Raw genomic sequence first — 12,750 nt, forward strand, 5'->3', positions numbered from 1 at the left:
ATAATAACTAATAAGACAAACAATGATATCAGATGTAAATTAATTCAGCATTCCAATGTAAGAGGCAGCATCTCCTAGGTGAATTTTTGAAGAGTGGGGCAAGCAAGAAAACAAAGGATTATAAATCAGTAAAAAACGAGATATTTAATCAAAAGAACCTAATTAAAAGCGGTTTAACGGAAAAAGAACTGAAAAACGAATAAAATCCTTCTTTCGTACTTCATTAAAGCGAGACTATACAGACTTAATTAGTCAAATACAAATAATTAGATAGGTTAGGCATTTTCACGCAAGAGGCAGCACCTCCCAGGTAGTTTTCCGAACGTGAAAAAACAATGCATAACAAAATGGATGTCGTAGATTATACAACATATTATACACATTATACCTAATAGGCCTCTTATTTAATTTAGGTATTTATGAGAATTACAAAAGCAAAATTATTTAAATAACAATTCATACTACCGATAAGTAAATAAAAAACAATTGGTAGTTTGTTTATTGTTACTTTATTTTTAATATGTGCTAGGCATTCTATCTCCTTGGATTAATTTTATAATGACTAGATTGTCGCAACTATAAAAATGATAGTAAACAAAGGAATGTCTTCAACTAATTATCACAAAATAATTTCGAATCAACAAGATTATGATAAGATAGACTTTCAACAAATGCAACCTGATGGTTTTAATTTTATTTCGAAATTGACTTAAATTTAACTGATTTTTTTTGCGTTATACTTACCCCTAGAGATATGAAAGCAGTTAATAACTTATGTATTTATATCACTTAATCTGTTATTGTTACCTATATAGTAAAAAGTCATTGTCTTGATAGAAAGGCTTTATTGAGAAAATAAAGCTATTCTATAAACGACTGCGAACAAAAACAGAATAAAAGCGAAAACATTATCGTTTTATCGCCACATTCAATTATTTCTCGATCGGCTGGTAAAAGAAAAAGTTGCCTTTCTTATGACACACTTATCTCACACATCATTAGTCGCAAGTTTGGGGGCTCAAGCGGCCGATCCTCTCGCGATCAGCCCAAGACGATTGATGGTTGATTACCGCATTCGCTTTTGAAAAAGGGATTATCATCGAAAAGACGACGTGTTGAACGACAGCAACGAGACGCGTCGCGACGACGGTTCTGCGCCCCTGTCGACGCTCACACCAATTCTCCGCATAATCAGATCTGAATAGGTAAATGCATCACTGACATCAATCTATATCGTATACAGAAAAATCCACCACTATTCAAACTCTATTATCATCTAAAAATATTAGATATTATATAAAGAAATGGAGGAGGCGCCTATTAATTCCAATCAACGAACGAAAACTAAAGTGAGGAACATAAAATATGGTTTCTACTGATAATAGAAAGTTTTTAACAAAAAAATTAAACCGTCGAAAAACTGAAAAGCAAAAAATAATAAACCTTTCTTTAACTTTAATAACCATCAAGTTCTTCAACTAATGTACAAGTGAGTATGCCTAATAAGTAATTTTGAGTCGACGCCAAACAAACAAATTTAAAGAAATAACCATTGCATTGTTAATTTGATTTGGTTATTTCTTTAAATTTAAGGTAATTTAGTGATCTTTGTTTATTGATTGTTTGGCGCCGACTCAAAATTACTTAGGTATACTTACATTAGTTGAAGAACTTAGTTATTAAGCTTAATAAATTATAGGTTTATTATTTTTTGCTTTTCATTTTTTGCAGCGGTTTAATTCTTTTGTTAAAATATTTTTTATTTTATAATTTTCTGTGCCTATAATCTACTATAATTACTACTACTACTACTACTACTACTGTTATTTTCCTACTATAAATCATCCCCTGTATTCCTACCCTTAGGGTTGGAATTTTTTTTCCAAATTTAAATGGAACTAACTTCGGGGTATACTCTTTCCAATAAAAAAATAATTATCAAAATCGGACTATTCTGTCAAAAGTTATGCGTGGTCATACATTACAATCAGCGAGTGAACAACAATCAACAATCATTCCCTATTTTACTACCCTTAGGGTTGGAATTTTTTTTCCAAATTTATATGGGGCCAACTCCGGGGTATACTCTTTCCAATAAAAAAATAATTATCAAAATCGGACTATTCTGTGAAAAGTTATGCGTGGTCAGACATTACAATCAGCGAGTGAACAACAATCAACAATCTTTCCCTGTTTTCCTACCCTTAGGGTTGGAATTTTTTTTCCAAATTTATATGGGGCCAACTTCGGGGTATACTCTTTCCAATAACAAAATAATTATCGAAATCGGACTATTCTGTGAAAAGTTATGCATGGTCAGACATTACAATCAGCGAGTGAACAACAATCAACAATCATTCCCTGTTTTCGTATCCTTAGGGTTGGAATTTTTTTTCCAAATTTATATGGGACCAACTTCGGGGTATACTCTTTCCAATAAAAAAATAATTATCGAAATCGGACTACTCTGTAAAATGTTATGCGTGGTCATACACAAAAGAAAAATATACTCGTCGACTTGAGAACTTCCTCCTTTTTTTAAAAATGGTAATGTACAGTTAATTTCGGTTCTATACTTGTTTGTTATGTATTTTCCCCGCACAAAATTTTCATAAAAGTGATAAATTGACTTGCTGCGCTAATAAGGACACAAAGTTCGATTTCGAGCCATTTTTTTTTCTGTAGAACCATGGGAATCGAGCGGATGCATTAATGTGTCCCTTTGAGTATTCGGTACGCGAAATTATTTCCGGAAATTGTGGAAATATTGACCAAAATCAATTTCTGATGTTTCCGCGAGCGAAAGGCGAATGCGATGATAAACAGTTGATAAAACGACCAATCACTTCAAACTTGGTAATCGATTTTAAATGTACATAAGCGAAAAGTAGGACTTTTGATCAGACTAAATAAGAATCAATGTCAATGTAATTACAAAACATAAAGTAAATAACTATTGACAAAAGCACCCAATACATTATGTAGTTTCATATTACATTCAAGAAGACACTACAGTTTCATATGAAAACCGTTATTAACGAAGATTTAATATCTTTAAAATGATTTGAAACATTTTTGTATAAATAATACAAATTTCAAGTGCATTTTGTACATACATGAATGTAATTACCTTAATAGAGTTGGAGTAGGTTAGTCAAATTTATTTTTTATTGTTATTTTACATTATTTTATTGAAATTATTAATCTTAAAGGTAGTTTGTATAGCTATTTGCTAAATAAAGTTATTATTATTATTATTAATTTTATGAAACCTGCGTTAAAATTAACTTTTCCCTAGTTAAAGTATTCGAACTTGTATATTTACATGGAAAACTACTAATCTACTAAATCTTATTAACATATTGTCTGTTACTAATATTAGTTATAAAAGAGCACAGGGCAAAGCAGTATTTCGTAAATGAAAGTTAGTACCAGCAATTTATGCTGAAGTGTACGATGTGTTGCATACCTATTTACAAACAATTTCTTTAAATTTTAATAATTGATTACTATACATCTATTAAAAAACCATAATGGCCGACATCAGTGACAATGCGTCAACAATTGAAAAAGAATGATGGCCGACAACAGCAACAATTAGAAAAGAATGATGGCCGACAACAGCAACAATTAGAAAAAATGATGGCCGACAACAGCAACAATTAGAAAAAATGATGGCCGACAACAGCAACAATTAGAAAAGAATAATGGCCGACACTACGTCATAGTATTGTTCGAGCTCACAGTGATTGATAGGGGGAAAAAACTAGTAGTAAGTAAAAATCTCTTCTAATATGTGAGCATGTTAAATTCGTAATCGTCTAATTTCAGGATAAGGAACGCGTCTCAAAAACAGTAAAAAGAATTCTATGAAAGAAACTGATAGAGAACAATTTGGCGCGAAGTGTTTTAGTTTTAGGTTATTTTTTACCATCTACGTTGTTTTTAAGTTAATTTTAACGCATATAATCTTTTTTATGTAAGATATTCAGAAGTTACACATTTAAAATTGAATTGCTTCTTTAAAAAATGTTCTCGAAAGAGATTTTCCAAAATAGTGATACTGACGAAACCTTCAATGAATACAATGGAAAAGAGAGTGATTTTGAAAAGGAATACAGTGAAACAAATGAAAAAAGTGATCTGGAAAGGGAGCGGGAACGAAATATCAGGAAAATGCATCAATTTGTACGTATAATTGGATTTCAAGACGATAAGTATTTGTGTGGTTAGGTCTTTGCAGATGATCCTGAGGGACTGGAAAGAGCTTTAGCAAGTATACAGGACTATTCAAAATCTATTAATGGCACTGCAAAGTCATTATCAGCCCCCAAAAAGAGAAGGTCTCATAAAGACAGAACAGTAACTTTTAACTACGAAATTCCTCTGCAGCGAAGAAAATCATTAAGAATAGCAAAAATTGAGCCCATACATTATAATAAGGTAATATTCATGAAACGTCTAATTATTATTCCCAAGTTACACATATCTTATAATTGCAGCTGGATTTTGAAAATGAACCTTATGATGATGAAATAGAAAACTTGGAGAAAGTGATTTTCAGACCGAGGATTAGAATTAACACCTCCAGTAGACCATCAGTGGTAAATTACATTCCTGTAGAAGATGTAACACCTGAATACTTGGCCAAAATAGCCAAATCGAGCACTAAAAAAGTGTACAGTCAGAATGGAACATCTTGTCACCAGTGTCGCCAGAAAACATTAGACAGTAAGACTGTTTGTCGTAGTGGAAGATGCTTTGGTGTCAGAGGCCAGTTTTGTGGTCCATGTTTAAAGAATCGTTATGGGGAAGATGCAGCAACAGTTCTTTTGGACCCAAATTGGCAGTGCCCTGGTTGTAGAGACCGCTGCAATTGTTCATTTTGTCGAAAACGAAAAGGTAAAAGACCAACTGGAATTTTGGCCCCAATTGCTCAAAGACAAGGATACAGAAGTGTTGATGAATTTCTACAAAGCCTTAATGGTATTGGAGACAATTTTGAAAACAGTCATGATGAAGAAACGCCAGATGACTTGTTAGGATTTGATGATTTTGGTAAACCTGTAGTAAGGGAGCTGCAATCAGTTAAATGTGAAGAGAAGGACAGTGAAGGGTATAAAAATGATGACAACGATGATAATTCTTGATTTGCATTTTATAACTTTGTGGCTGTTTTGTTTTTGTTTTTCAGTATTTGTTTAGTTTTTAATTACAGTAATTTACTTTTATGAATTGCAGAAATTTTGTGAAAANACTGTACAAATTAGTTAAGTAAACAATATTTTTATTATTATACAATATTTTTGATAAGCAGTTTACAATTTTTGACTGTGGATGTAATCTGAAAAGATTAAATAAACGTGTTCATTATTTTTCAATTACTTTTTATTTTCTGATCATGAATTTTAAATCTTTGTAAAATTTAACAACTCCAAAAAATATTAATGTGTTTAATCCTCTACGTTAAAAACAATTTTTATTTTATATCCTTGGAAGTATGGCATTATTTTAATTTTTTCGTAATATATTAATAATTCTTAGTGTTTTCTAGAAATGTGTAAAATTTGAGTTTACAGCATTGATAATTGCTTAAAAATTAAGGCCTAACGTTTTGTCTTTTTACTACTTTTTGCTTTGCACTAAATCATAAAAATTATGAAAAGGTATAAAAAAATATAAGTAGCAACAGTAATTATGTTTATTTCGTATATAAACTGCCATACATTCACAAAATAGTTTAAAAACTTGTTATTTGTTTTGTAATTACATACAGATTGTTTTAAAATAAGTTGCAATAAACAACAAAGTTTCTCCTTAACTTTACAACTACTTTTGCAAATTTAATGTCCTAAAAACAATTTCTTAAAGTACTGTTTCGAAAATCCCATTTTAGCTAGAAAATTACAATTAAAAACAAAGAGTTTTTATAAGTCAGAACAAGCTGCCTAAATTTTTGATTTTCCCAAAATTTTTTAAAACTACATCTATAGTAAAGTACAAACACGATATATGCGAGACAATTTTAAAAACAAGACATTTACAATAAAAACCTTACTATTGCATTGTAATTAATTTTTTGGACCATTTTTAAAGCATTAGAATTAAATGTACGTTACATAATCTGTGTATTATGGTATGGTCTTTAAATTGAGAGATCATAATTGAACTTAGTAGATAATTACCATTGGCGAAACTATACTATCAAGTAAAAATCGATGGCTAACAAATAATAAATAGCACTTTATATTATTTTATATATGGAGACATAATTGACGTATATCTACTTTCAAAATTAAATTTGCAACGTTTTCTAGTCTTATCATTAAGAGCACTTAAATATGGACATAAACTTTATATTTAATACGTTAGTGCAATCGATTTATAGTTATTGTAACATCATTTTACGCGTGTAAATTCTTTATATTTTCACTGCAAAAGTAGTAACTATGTAGGTATTAAAAAATGCACTATATGAAATACTGAGAAAACGCCTTTAAAGTAAATGCTACAAAAAAGGCAAAAAAATTAGAAGCAAAGCAAAGATAGAAATACATTCGCCTTATTAACTTGTTACAGTAAGTGTACAGTTAAAAAATTACTCATTCTTAAGTATAAGAATTCCTCCATTTAACATTGCATTTGCCATAGTAAAAATAAGTTGTTTGTACAATTAATTTTGCAACATAAATGTGTATTTAAGACAAAATCTTAAGGCTGCTTAAATCAGAGATTTAAAAATAGTTATGATCAGTTTATGATGGTTGGCATTAATTACATAATACCATTTATAGGTAATTAAAAAATTTAGAAACAAAAAAATATGCAGCGACAAAAGCCTGTCTTGAATAATTTAAGAAAAATCGAAGAATCGAGGCGACTTTAATATTTACAATTAGGCACTCAAAATTATCTGTTATCCTCTTATTGAAATTATAAGGAAAATAAAATAATAACAGAATAGAAAGTTAATGGTAATTGTCTAGATGTAGGTACATGGTCAGAGGGAGTGGAAAGATTAATTAGGTTGAAGAGGATTGGGATGAACCTGTAGAATACTAAAAAATAGGGGGAGATACATGATTAAGTCAGGGGAATGGAAAAAGGGTTGGCATTATACTGTACAACACCCCGATTCTATAATTTTACCAATATTCGATTTATAGACAATTACCAAGTTTTTGTATTTCACAACAGGACGGCTAAAGTGAAATTTGACCATTCAATTAACATTTATCACATAAAATTGCACAGGCAACAAATTAAAACAACATTTTCAAACTTTTCAAAAGATGCACAATGTTGTATAAACATTATTTAAAATTAGTTACGTATGGTTTATACTGTTAAAATCACAAGTTAAACATGATTACATCTTTTTTGACTAGCAGAACATGTGCTTCTTCTAAAAGAACTTAATTTAATGTAGACTAAATTAGCTGCCAGTTACATTTTGAACTACGACATTACCATACAAAATTTTAAATTAGTTGCCTGCTTATATAAAATTAGTAAAGCAATTATATATACAAAAACTATTGCGTAATATAAACAAAATTACATAAAATACTAATAAAACCATATGTACAAAACTCACATACACTCACAACATTTTATATATTTTTCTGTAGACATGCTGTTACAAACATTTAAGATTGACCTTTTTCTCAAAAATATATATTGATTATTTATTAATAAACAACTATGAAAACCGACTTAAAAAAAACATGCTTAAGGGACTAGGGTCGATAAGAGTATGAAAATGGTCCTCATAACAGGATGTGTAATAGGCTCCCTAAAAAATGTTTTTTTTTATAATTTTATACTTATTCTATTAATTCATAAATTGAATAAATTACATACAATTGTGTTTGACCAATGGAGTAATCCCAAATTGTTGTGAATGTAAGTATAAAGGACAATAAAAAAAATTACAAAAATTTATTAGCGTCTGTTAATGGGTGCCATTTTTATACTATTATCGATCCCAGTACTTTCATTAAAAAAATATTATGACATTAAATTAATAGTTTTTGACTGAAAAAAAAAAATGTACAAAGTAAATCAATAATTTTGAAAAATTGAACAAATTAGAAGTAGATGGAATGTTTCACCTCTTAACTGTATGAAAATGTAATACATGTGTAAAATTCAATACACATTTCAATCGTTTTTGTTTTCCATATTGAAATTATTAATTGTAAATTACAATAAATCTCTAATAGCGATTCATGATTATTTACTTATTATTAAACATTTTATTTGCAACTGAAGATAATTTTCATGCTCTCCAAATATCAAGTGACAATTTAATAGTTTACTTTAACAGCAGAGCATAAGTGCTGTCTTCCTTTAAAGGCTATTCTCATGTTCAAACTGACCATGTTTGCATGACAATGATCTTTTAAGATTAAAACGATTTAAACCAGTTAAAAGAAAAAACAAACCAAAATCAGAAACAGCGTTATAACGTACATATATTACTTTGTACCTAAGATTGATAGCCTTTATTAGTATCTTAGAGAGTGTGGTAGTTTCTTTCTGTGCGAGCTTTATAGAATTTGAAAGCTACAAAACCTATGGCCATAAGACCAGAAGCAAGAACAATGCCCCCAATGAAACTAGGGCCATCAAAATGTCGACCATGTTGAGGAGTTGAAGTGGTAACTGGTACCTCACTGGTGTGTGGTACTTCTGTAGTGGGTGGTACTTCAGTAGTAACTGGTGGTTTATTGGTGGTTACAACCTGAGTTGTTCCAGCAGTAACTGGTGTATCTGTAGTGTGTGGTACGTCTGAAGTGTGTGGTTCAGGTGGTTTATTGGTAGTTACAGCCTGAGTTGTTCCAGGAGTTGTGTTAATAGATGCTGGAGCCAATGTAACAGTTACATTTTCAGAATCAGGAGTTGGAACAATAGTTGTTGAATTAGTTACAAATTTTGTAGAAGTTTTGCTTGTTGTTGATATTAACGTAACATTTGTGACAAGCTTTTTGCCTAGGAACATACACAACGTATAAGACATTTAAAACATCACATAAGCAAGAACATACTATGCAGCAACCACCATTAAAGCAACATATACTATTTATTAAACATTAAGCTATATTTTTCAAGAGGAAAACAGTAAATTTGTAAACCAAAGTTCATTTAAGAATTAATGAAGGCATTAAAGCAACTGCATCACCACGCAACTTTAAAGACAAAAAGATAAGTCTAACACAATAACTAGCAGCCAGAAAGTATTTAAATAATACATATTCATAAACTTACTCGTGGGAACTTCTGTAGTTACATTTGCGATTGTGACCTCTGTCGAAATTGTGGTTGTTACATTTTCATCACCTAAGTAAGATAAAACAAATTAAAATGATACATATTAACAATTGCTGCAGCAGTTTACCATTTGAAACCACACAAGTTCCAAGTAGAGTACTAATAAAGACAAAACCAATAAAGGTGTTCATTTTAATTTTTTTCTGTAAATTAATGTATCACAATATCAATAACAATAACACTTGTATTGATAAATTTAACAATCACAAAACGAAATTATATACAAATCACCAGGAAAATCCGTCTATTTTATAGGTTTTTTTCTAAAATATAATATATTCTTTTTTAGCAGCTGTTCGATGACAATGACAGTGAACTGACAGTCTATGGACTGCTCTGGAAGATCTCTTCGTATCAAAGAGCTGAAATTATAGCTGAAAACTTATCTATAATTAAAAAAACTACATTTATAGAAAACATCACAACACAAAATCTGAGAAAATACAAAAAGACAGAAAGAGTATATATTTTACTTAGCTAATGTTAATTAATTTTAAATTTTTATTTTTGATCAGAATATTTGAATTCTGTTGCTCTCTTCAATAGATTAATGAATTAAAACAGAAAAGAATTTTGTAAGTTATGTCAGAGTTATGTGTATTTTAGTTGCTTATCCTGACTGTCAACCTTCTGGGTTCTGTCCACTCTCTTATCAATGGTTCTGTCATTCGAAAAATGGATGTCTGATGTATATTTATTAAATTTATTTATTTTAAAAATTTAAAAAAATATTCTGTACTATTATTAAGTAAGTGTAAGTGTATTTATAGCTATTAAAATGACCTCCACAGATGAACGAGCAGTTTATGCAAAATTGGAAGCAATAAAAGAAATACGGTAGTATTATTTTGTAAATCTTGTATGCAAGAAAATCGATATTGTATTTTTACAGTACAAAAACAATTCAACTGGAAAAGTTAAAAACTAAGATACTTTTAGAAATAGAAAACTTAGAACAGGAAGAAAAATGCTTAACAGAATACAAACAAGAGATGGACATGTTGTTGCAAGAAAAGATGTCTCATGTGGAGGAACTGAGACAAATACATGCAGATATAAATGCTGTAAGTTTTCACATTTCTTTGTTGTTAGCAAAAGTGTATTATATCTATTTTATTCAGATGGAAGGAGTAATAAAACATGCAGAAGAAAGCCGTAGCAGGTCATTGGATACTGCTTCTCGAATACATGAAGAATATATGCCTCTAAAAGCAGATGTGGACCGTTTAAGAAGGGAATGCTTGGGACTTGAGAGACTTCCAGAGTTACACGAAGAAGAAGGCACATTAATCACTGCTGAGTGAGTAATATCATTAACCAGCCAAATGTATACTATTTAATGTATTTTGTTAGACGGTTTGCGCAATTTTTCGCACCTAACAAGACCAGTACTCAGTCATTTGTGAAGGGTAATGACTGGACTCGACCTTTAACAACAAATGACAGTCCCATGAGCTCATTATCATCTGCTCTTCCTCCTACATTTTTAACGCCACCCAATCCACTAAGACTGGTATCGAACAAGCAGGATACAGGAAGACCTGGAAGTCTGTCACAGCCTGGACCTCCCACTCCTACCTTCAGGTCGGATTTTGTCAACTTGAGGTGCTTTTGTTTTAATTTTGTATCTACATTTTTTCTAACTTAACATAGGAAAGTAATTATTGTTAATGTATTTAACAAATATTTGACCAATAGAATTTGCTTTGCCTTATTACTGAGAGCTCAATGTTTTATAGACAACAACCGCCACCCATGAAATCATGTCTCAGTTGTCATCAGCAGATTCACCGAAACGCACCAATTTGTCCTTTGTGTAAAGCAAAGTCCAGGTCAAGGAATCCAAAAAAGCCAAAAAAGAAGGACCACTAATTTTTTCAAATTACATAAAACAATTTAAAGTTGTTTGTAGCTTATTCCAGTGACTGACTGTTGTAATGTTTAATAAGTAATATTGTAGGAATTATACAATATATTTTATTTAGATTATAGGAAGTACTTTTAATGCATATAATAAAATCGTAGTACTTATTTAAAGACATTTTTTATGATTTATAATTCACATTATCGTGTGTTTCTGTTAATAAATTAATCAGGAGAATATTGCTGTTTTTTTTTATATTATAAAGACGTTTACTTTATCAATAATATATTGAATTTATTTAAAAATTAATTACAAATGTTTATCCACTAAACAGCAGCATTGTAATTATAGGAGAAACAAAATTAGAAAAAATTTGTACAGGTGACGTTTTACAATTCAAAATTAAGCAAGCATTAGAAGAAACATTTTTTGTAGGATTTAAAAATTCAATTCCAAGTAATAGCAATAACAAAATGCAGATTTTATAGAGTGGTCCATTAGTGCGTTATTTAATTTGAAAATAAACAATTACTAAAAGTTAGTTCTATTCTTTGTATACACAATTATGAAATCAACAACTTTTATCTTGCCTAGTTTTCCAAATATAAACATTTTCAAAAGTCCTACAAATGTTATTCCTATNTCAAAGCTCAAAAGATTAATAAATACTTTTCATCTCCCAATAATTAGACAAAGCTTGGGCTTGGGGCACCCTGGTCCACCATTAAAAAAGGCAGTTATTTCAATATTACAGATTTTCTCTCCCATTTTATTTACACAAACGTATTTTAGATGTACAAATTATTTATTCTAATTTATTTCCTTCACCTTAACATCCAATTGATATCAAAGCTATAGCGTAAATGCAACAAGGAAAACGAATTTCCATTTGTAACTGAATACATTGCATTAAACCACAAGCAGGCTTTGAAATGGAAATAGAAATTTCCTGGGCCGCTGGTCGGGATCGCTATATAGAAATGGTATATTTGAGTTTCTTTCGCCGACACGAACGGAAAATGAATTTATCGTACTTTACTACTAAGCTAAGCCATTACGCAGTCTATAAACAACATAAAATACTACTTGCTCGCGTTCCTAAACACAATTTTATTTTAACAAACTGTAGCTGTAGTTTTATATTATGTACATAAACAAAATGTATGTGTAGGTACATATGTATGTGTACCATTCCCATCTACGAGAATTTTATAGAAAAATATGCACATTCACTTAATAGCGATTCTTGAAGATCTCTTAATAAATAATAACAAAGAATTAATCTACATCGTTAACTAGATATTTTCGAACAACAATCTAACGTAGGTCTACTTCTACCCCTCTTAACTCCTAACTATCCCTTCATGTCTCAGAAGGCGTCTTATCAACCCATCTCTTCTGATTCTTATTGACATCCATAACGTCTTCTGTTCTCCTACTTTTTCCAATCCCTCCAATTTTTAATAATAAAATAAAAACACTCGTTTATTTCATAATTATAGTGGTTATAATAAATTATTTGTAAACTCCAAGTGTTTTTATTTTATTATTTT

General features: G+C 30.2%; 3 protein-coding genes across 7 annotated transcripts in view; 2 read left to right on the forward strand and 1 right to left on the reverse strand.

Annotated features, from left to right (window-relative positions):
* The first annotated feature begins 3,862 nt into the window (after window positions 1-3,862).
* On the forward strand, window positions 3,863-5,227 carry LOC108734032 (cell division cycle-associated protein 7). The gene is made up of 3 exons (XM_018465418.1): window positions 3,863-4,188; window positions 4,234-4,443; window positions 4,503-5,227. Exons 1-3 carry the CDS (start codon window positions 4,030-4,032, stop codon window positions 5,148-5,150), a joined length of 1,017 nt encoding a protein of 338 aa, XP_018320920.1. The 5' UTR covers window positions 3,863-4,029; the 3' UTR covers window positions 5,151-5,227.
* Window positions 5,228-5,683: 456 nt separating this feature from the next.
* Window positions 5,684-9,673, reverse strand: LOC108734031 (threonine-rich protein). Of its 3 annotated transcripts, XM_018465415.2 has the most exons (4): window positions 9,565-9,665; window positions 9,401-9,476; window positions 9,271-9,342; window positions 5,684-8,994 (listed from the first exon to the last, which is right to left on the reverse strand). In XM_018465415.2, exons 2-4 carry the CDS (start codon window positions 9,462-9,464, stop codon window positions 8,519-8,521), a joined length of 612 nt encoding a protein of 203 aa, XP_018320917.1. In that variant the 5' UTR covers window positions 9,465-9,476; window positions 9,565-9,665; the 3' UTR covers window positions 5,684-8,518. The 3 variants fall into 3 exon arrangements, with proteins under 3 accessions (XP_018320917.1, XP_018320918.1, XP_018320919.1); XM_018465416.2 differs by having other exon boundaries at window positions 5,684-8,898; window positions 9,401-9,673; XM_018465417.2 differs by having other exon boundaries at window positions 5,684-8,865; window positions 9,401-9,670.
* A 304-nt stretch (window positions 9,674-9,977) lies between these two features.
* The window catches only part of LOC108734059 (zinc finger C4H2 domain-containing protein), an 8,438-nt gene continuing 5,665 nt past the window's right edge, over window positions 9,978-12,750 (forward strand). Inside the window, exons 1-5 of one of the 3 annotated variants that reach the window (XM_018465451.2) lie at window positions 9,978-10,170; window positions 10,226-10,397; window positions 10,455-10,633; window positions 10,687-10,917; window positions 11,073-11,434. In XM_018465451.2, the coding sequence (XP_018320953.1) occupies window positions 10,112-10,170; window positions 10,226-10,397; window positions 10,455-10,633; window positions 10,687-10,917; window positions 11,073-11,205 (774 nt within the window). In that variant the 5' untranslated portion in view covers window positions 9,978-10,111 and the 3' untranslated portion in view covers window positions 11,206-11,434. Of the gene's footprint in view, window positions 10,171-10,225; window positions 10,398-10,454; window positions 10,634-10,686; window positions 10,939-11,072; window positions 11,435-12,750 lie in introns of those variants that run through there. The other 2 variants (XM_018465450.2, XM_025980768.1) reach the window with 2 other exon arrangements.

This window comes from Agrilus planipennis, unplaced genomic scaffold (genome assembly GCF_000699045.2).
Source record: "Agrilus planipennis isolate EAB-ADULT unplaced genomic scaffold, Apla_2.0 scaffold8, whole genome shotgun sequence".
NCBI classification, from domain to species: domain Eukaryota; kingdom Metazoa; phylum Arthropoda; class Insecta; order Coleoptera; family Buprestidae; genus Agrilus; species Agrilus planipennis.

What these genes read in the sequence shown, in the direction of transcription:
- LOC108734031 (XM_018465415.2), bottom strand. Translation starts at nt 9,464, where the DNA reads ATGAACACCTTTATTGGTTTTGTCTTTATTAGTACTCTACTTGGAACT. An exon ending in AACTTGTGTGGTTTCAAATG is followed by an intron (nt 9,343 to 9,400) that starts GTAAACTGCTGC and finishes TATCTTACTTAG; the next exon opens with GTGATGAAAATGTAACAACC. An exon ending in AACTACAGAAGTTCCCACGA is followed by an intron (nt 8,995 to 9,270) that starts GTAAGTTTATGA and finishes GTATGTTCCTAG; the next exon opens with GCAAAAAGCTTGTCACAAAT.
- LOC108734032 (XM_018465418.1), top strand. Translation starts at nt 4,030, where the DNA reads ATGTTCTCGAAAGAGATTTTCCAAAATAGTGATACTGACGAAACCTTC. An exon ending in TCAGGAAAATGCATCAATTT is followed by an intron (nt 4,189 to 4,233) that starts GTACGTATAATT and finishes TTGTGTGGTTAG; the next exon opens with GTCTTTGCAGATGATCCTGA. An exon ending in AGCCCATACATTATAATAAG is followed by an intron (nt 4,444 to 4,502) that starts GTAATATTCATG and finishes TTATAATTGCAG; the next exon opens with CTGGATTTTGAAAATGAACC.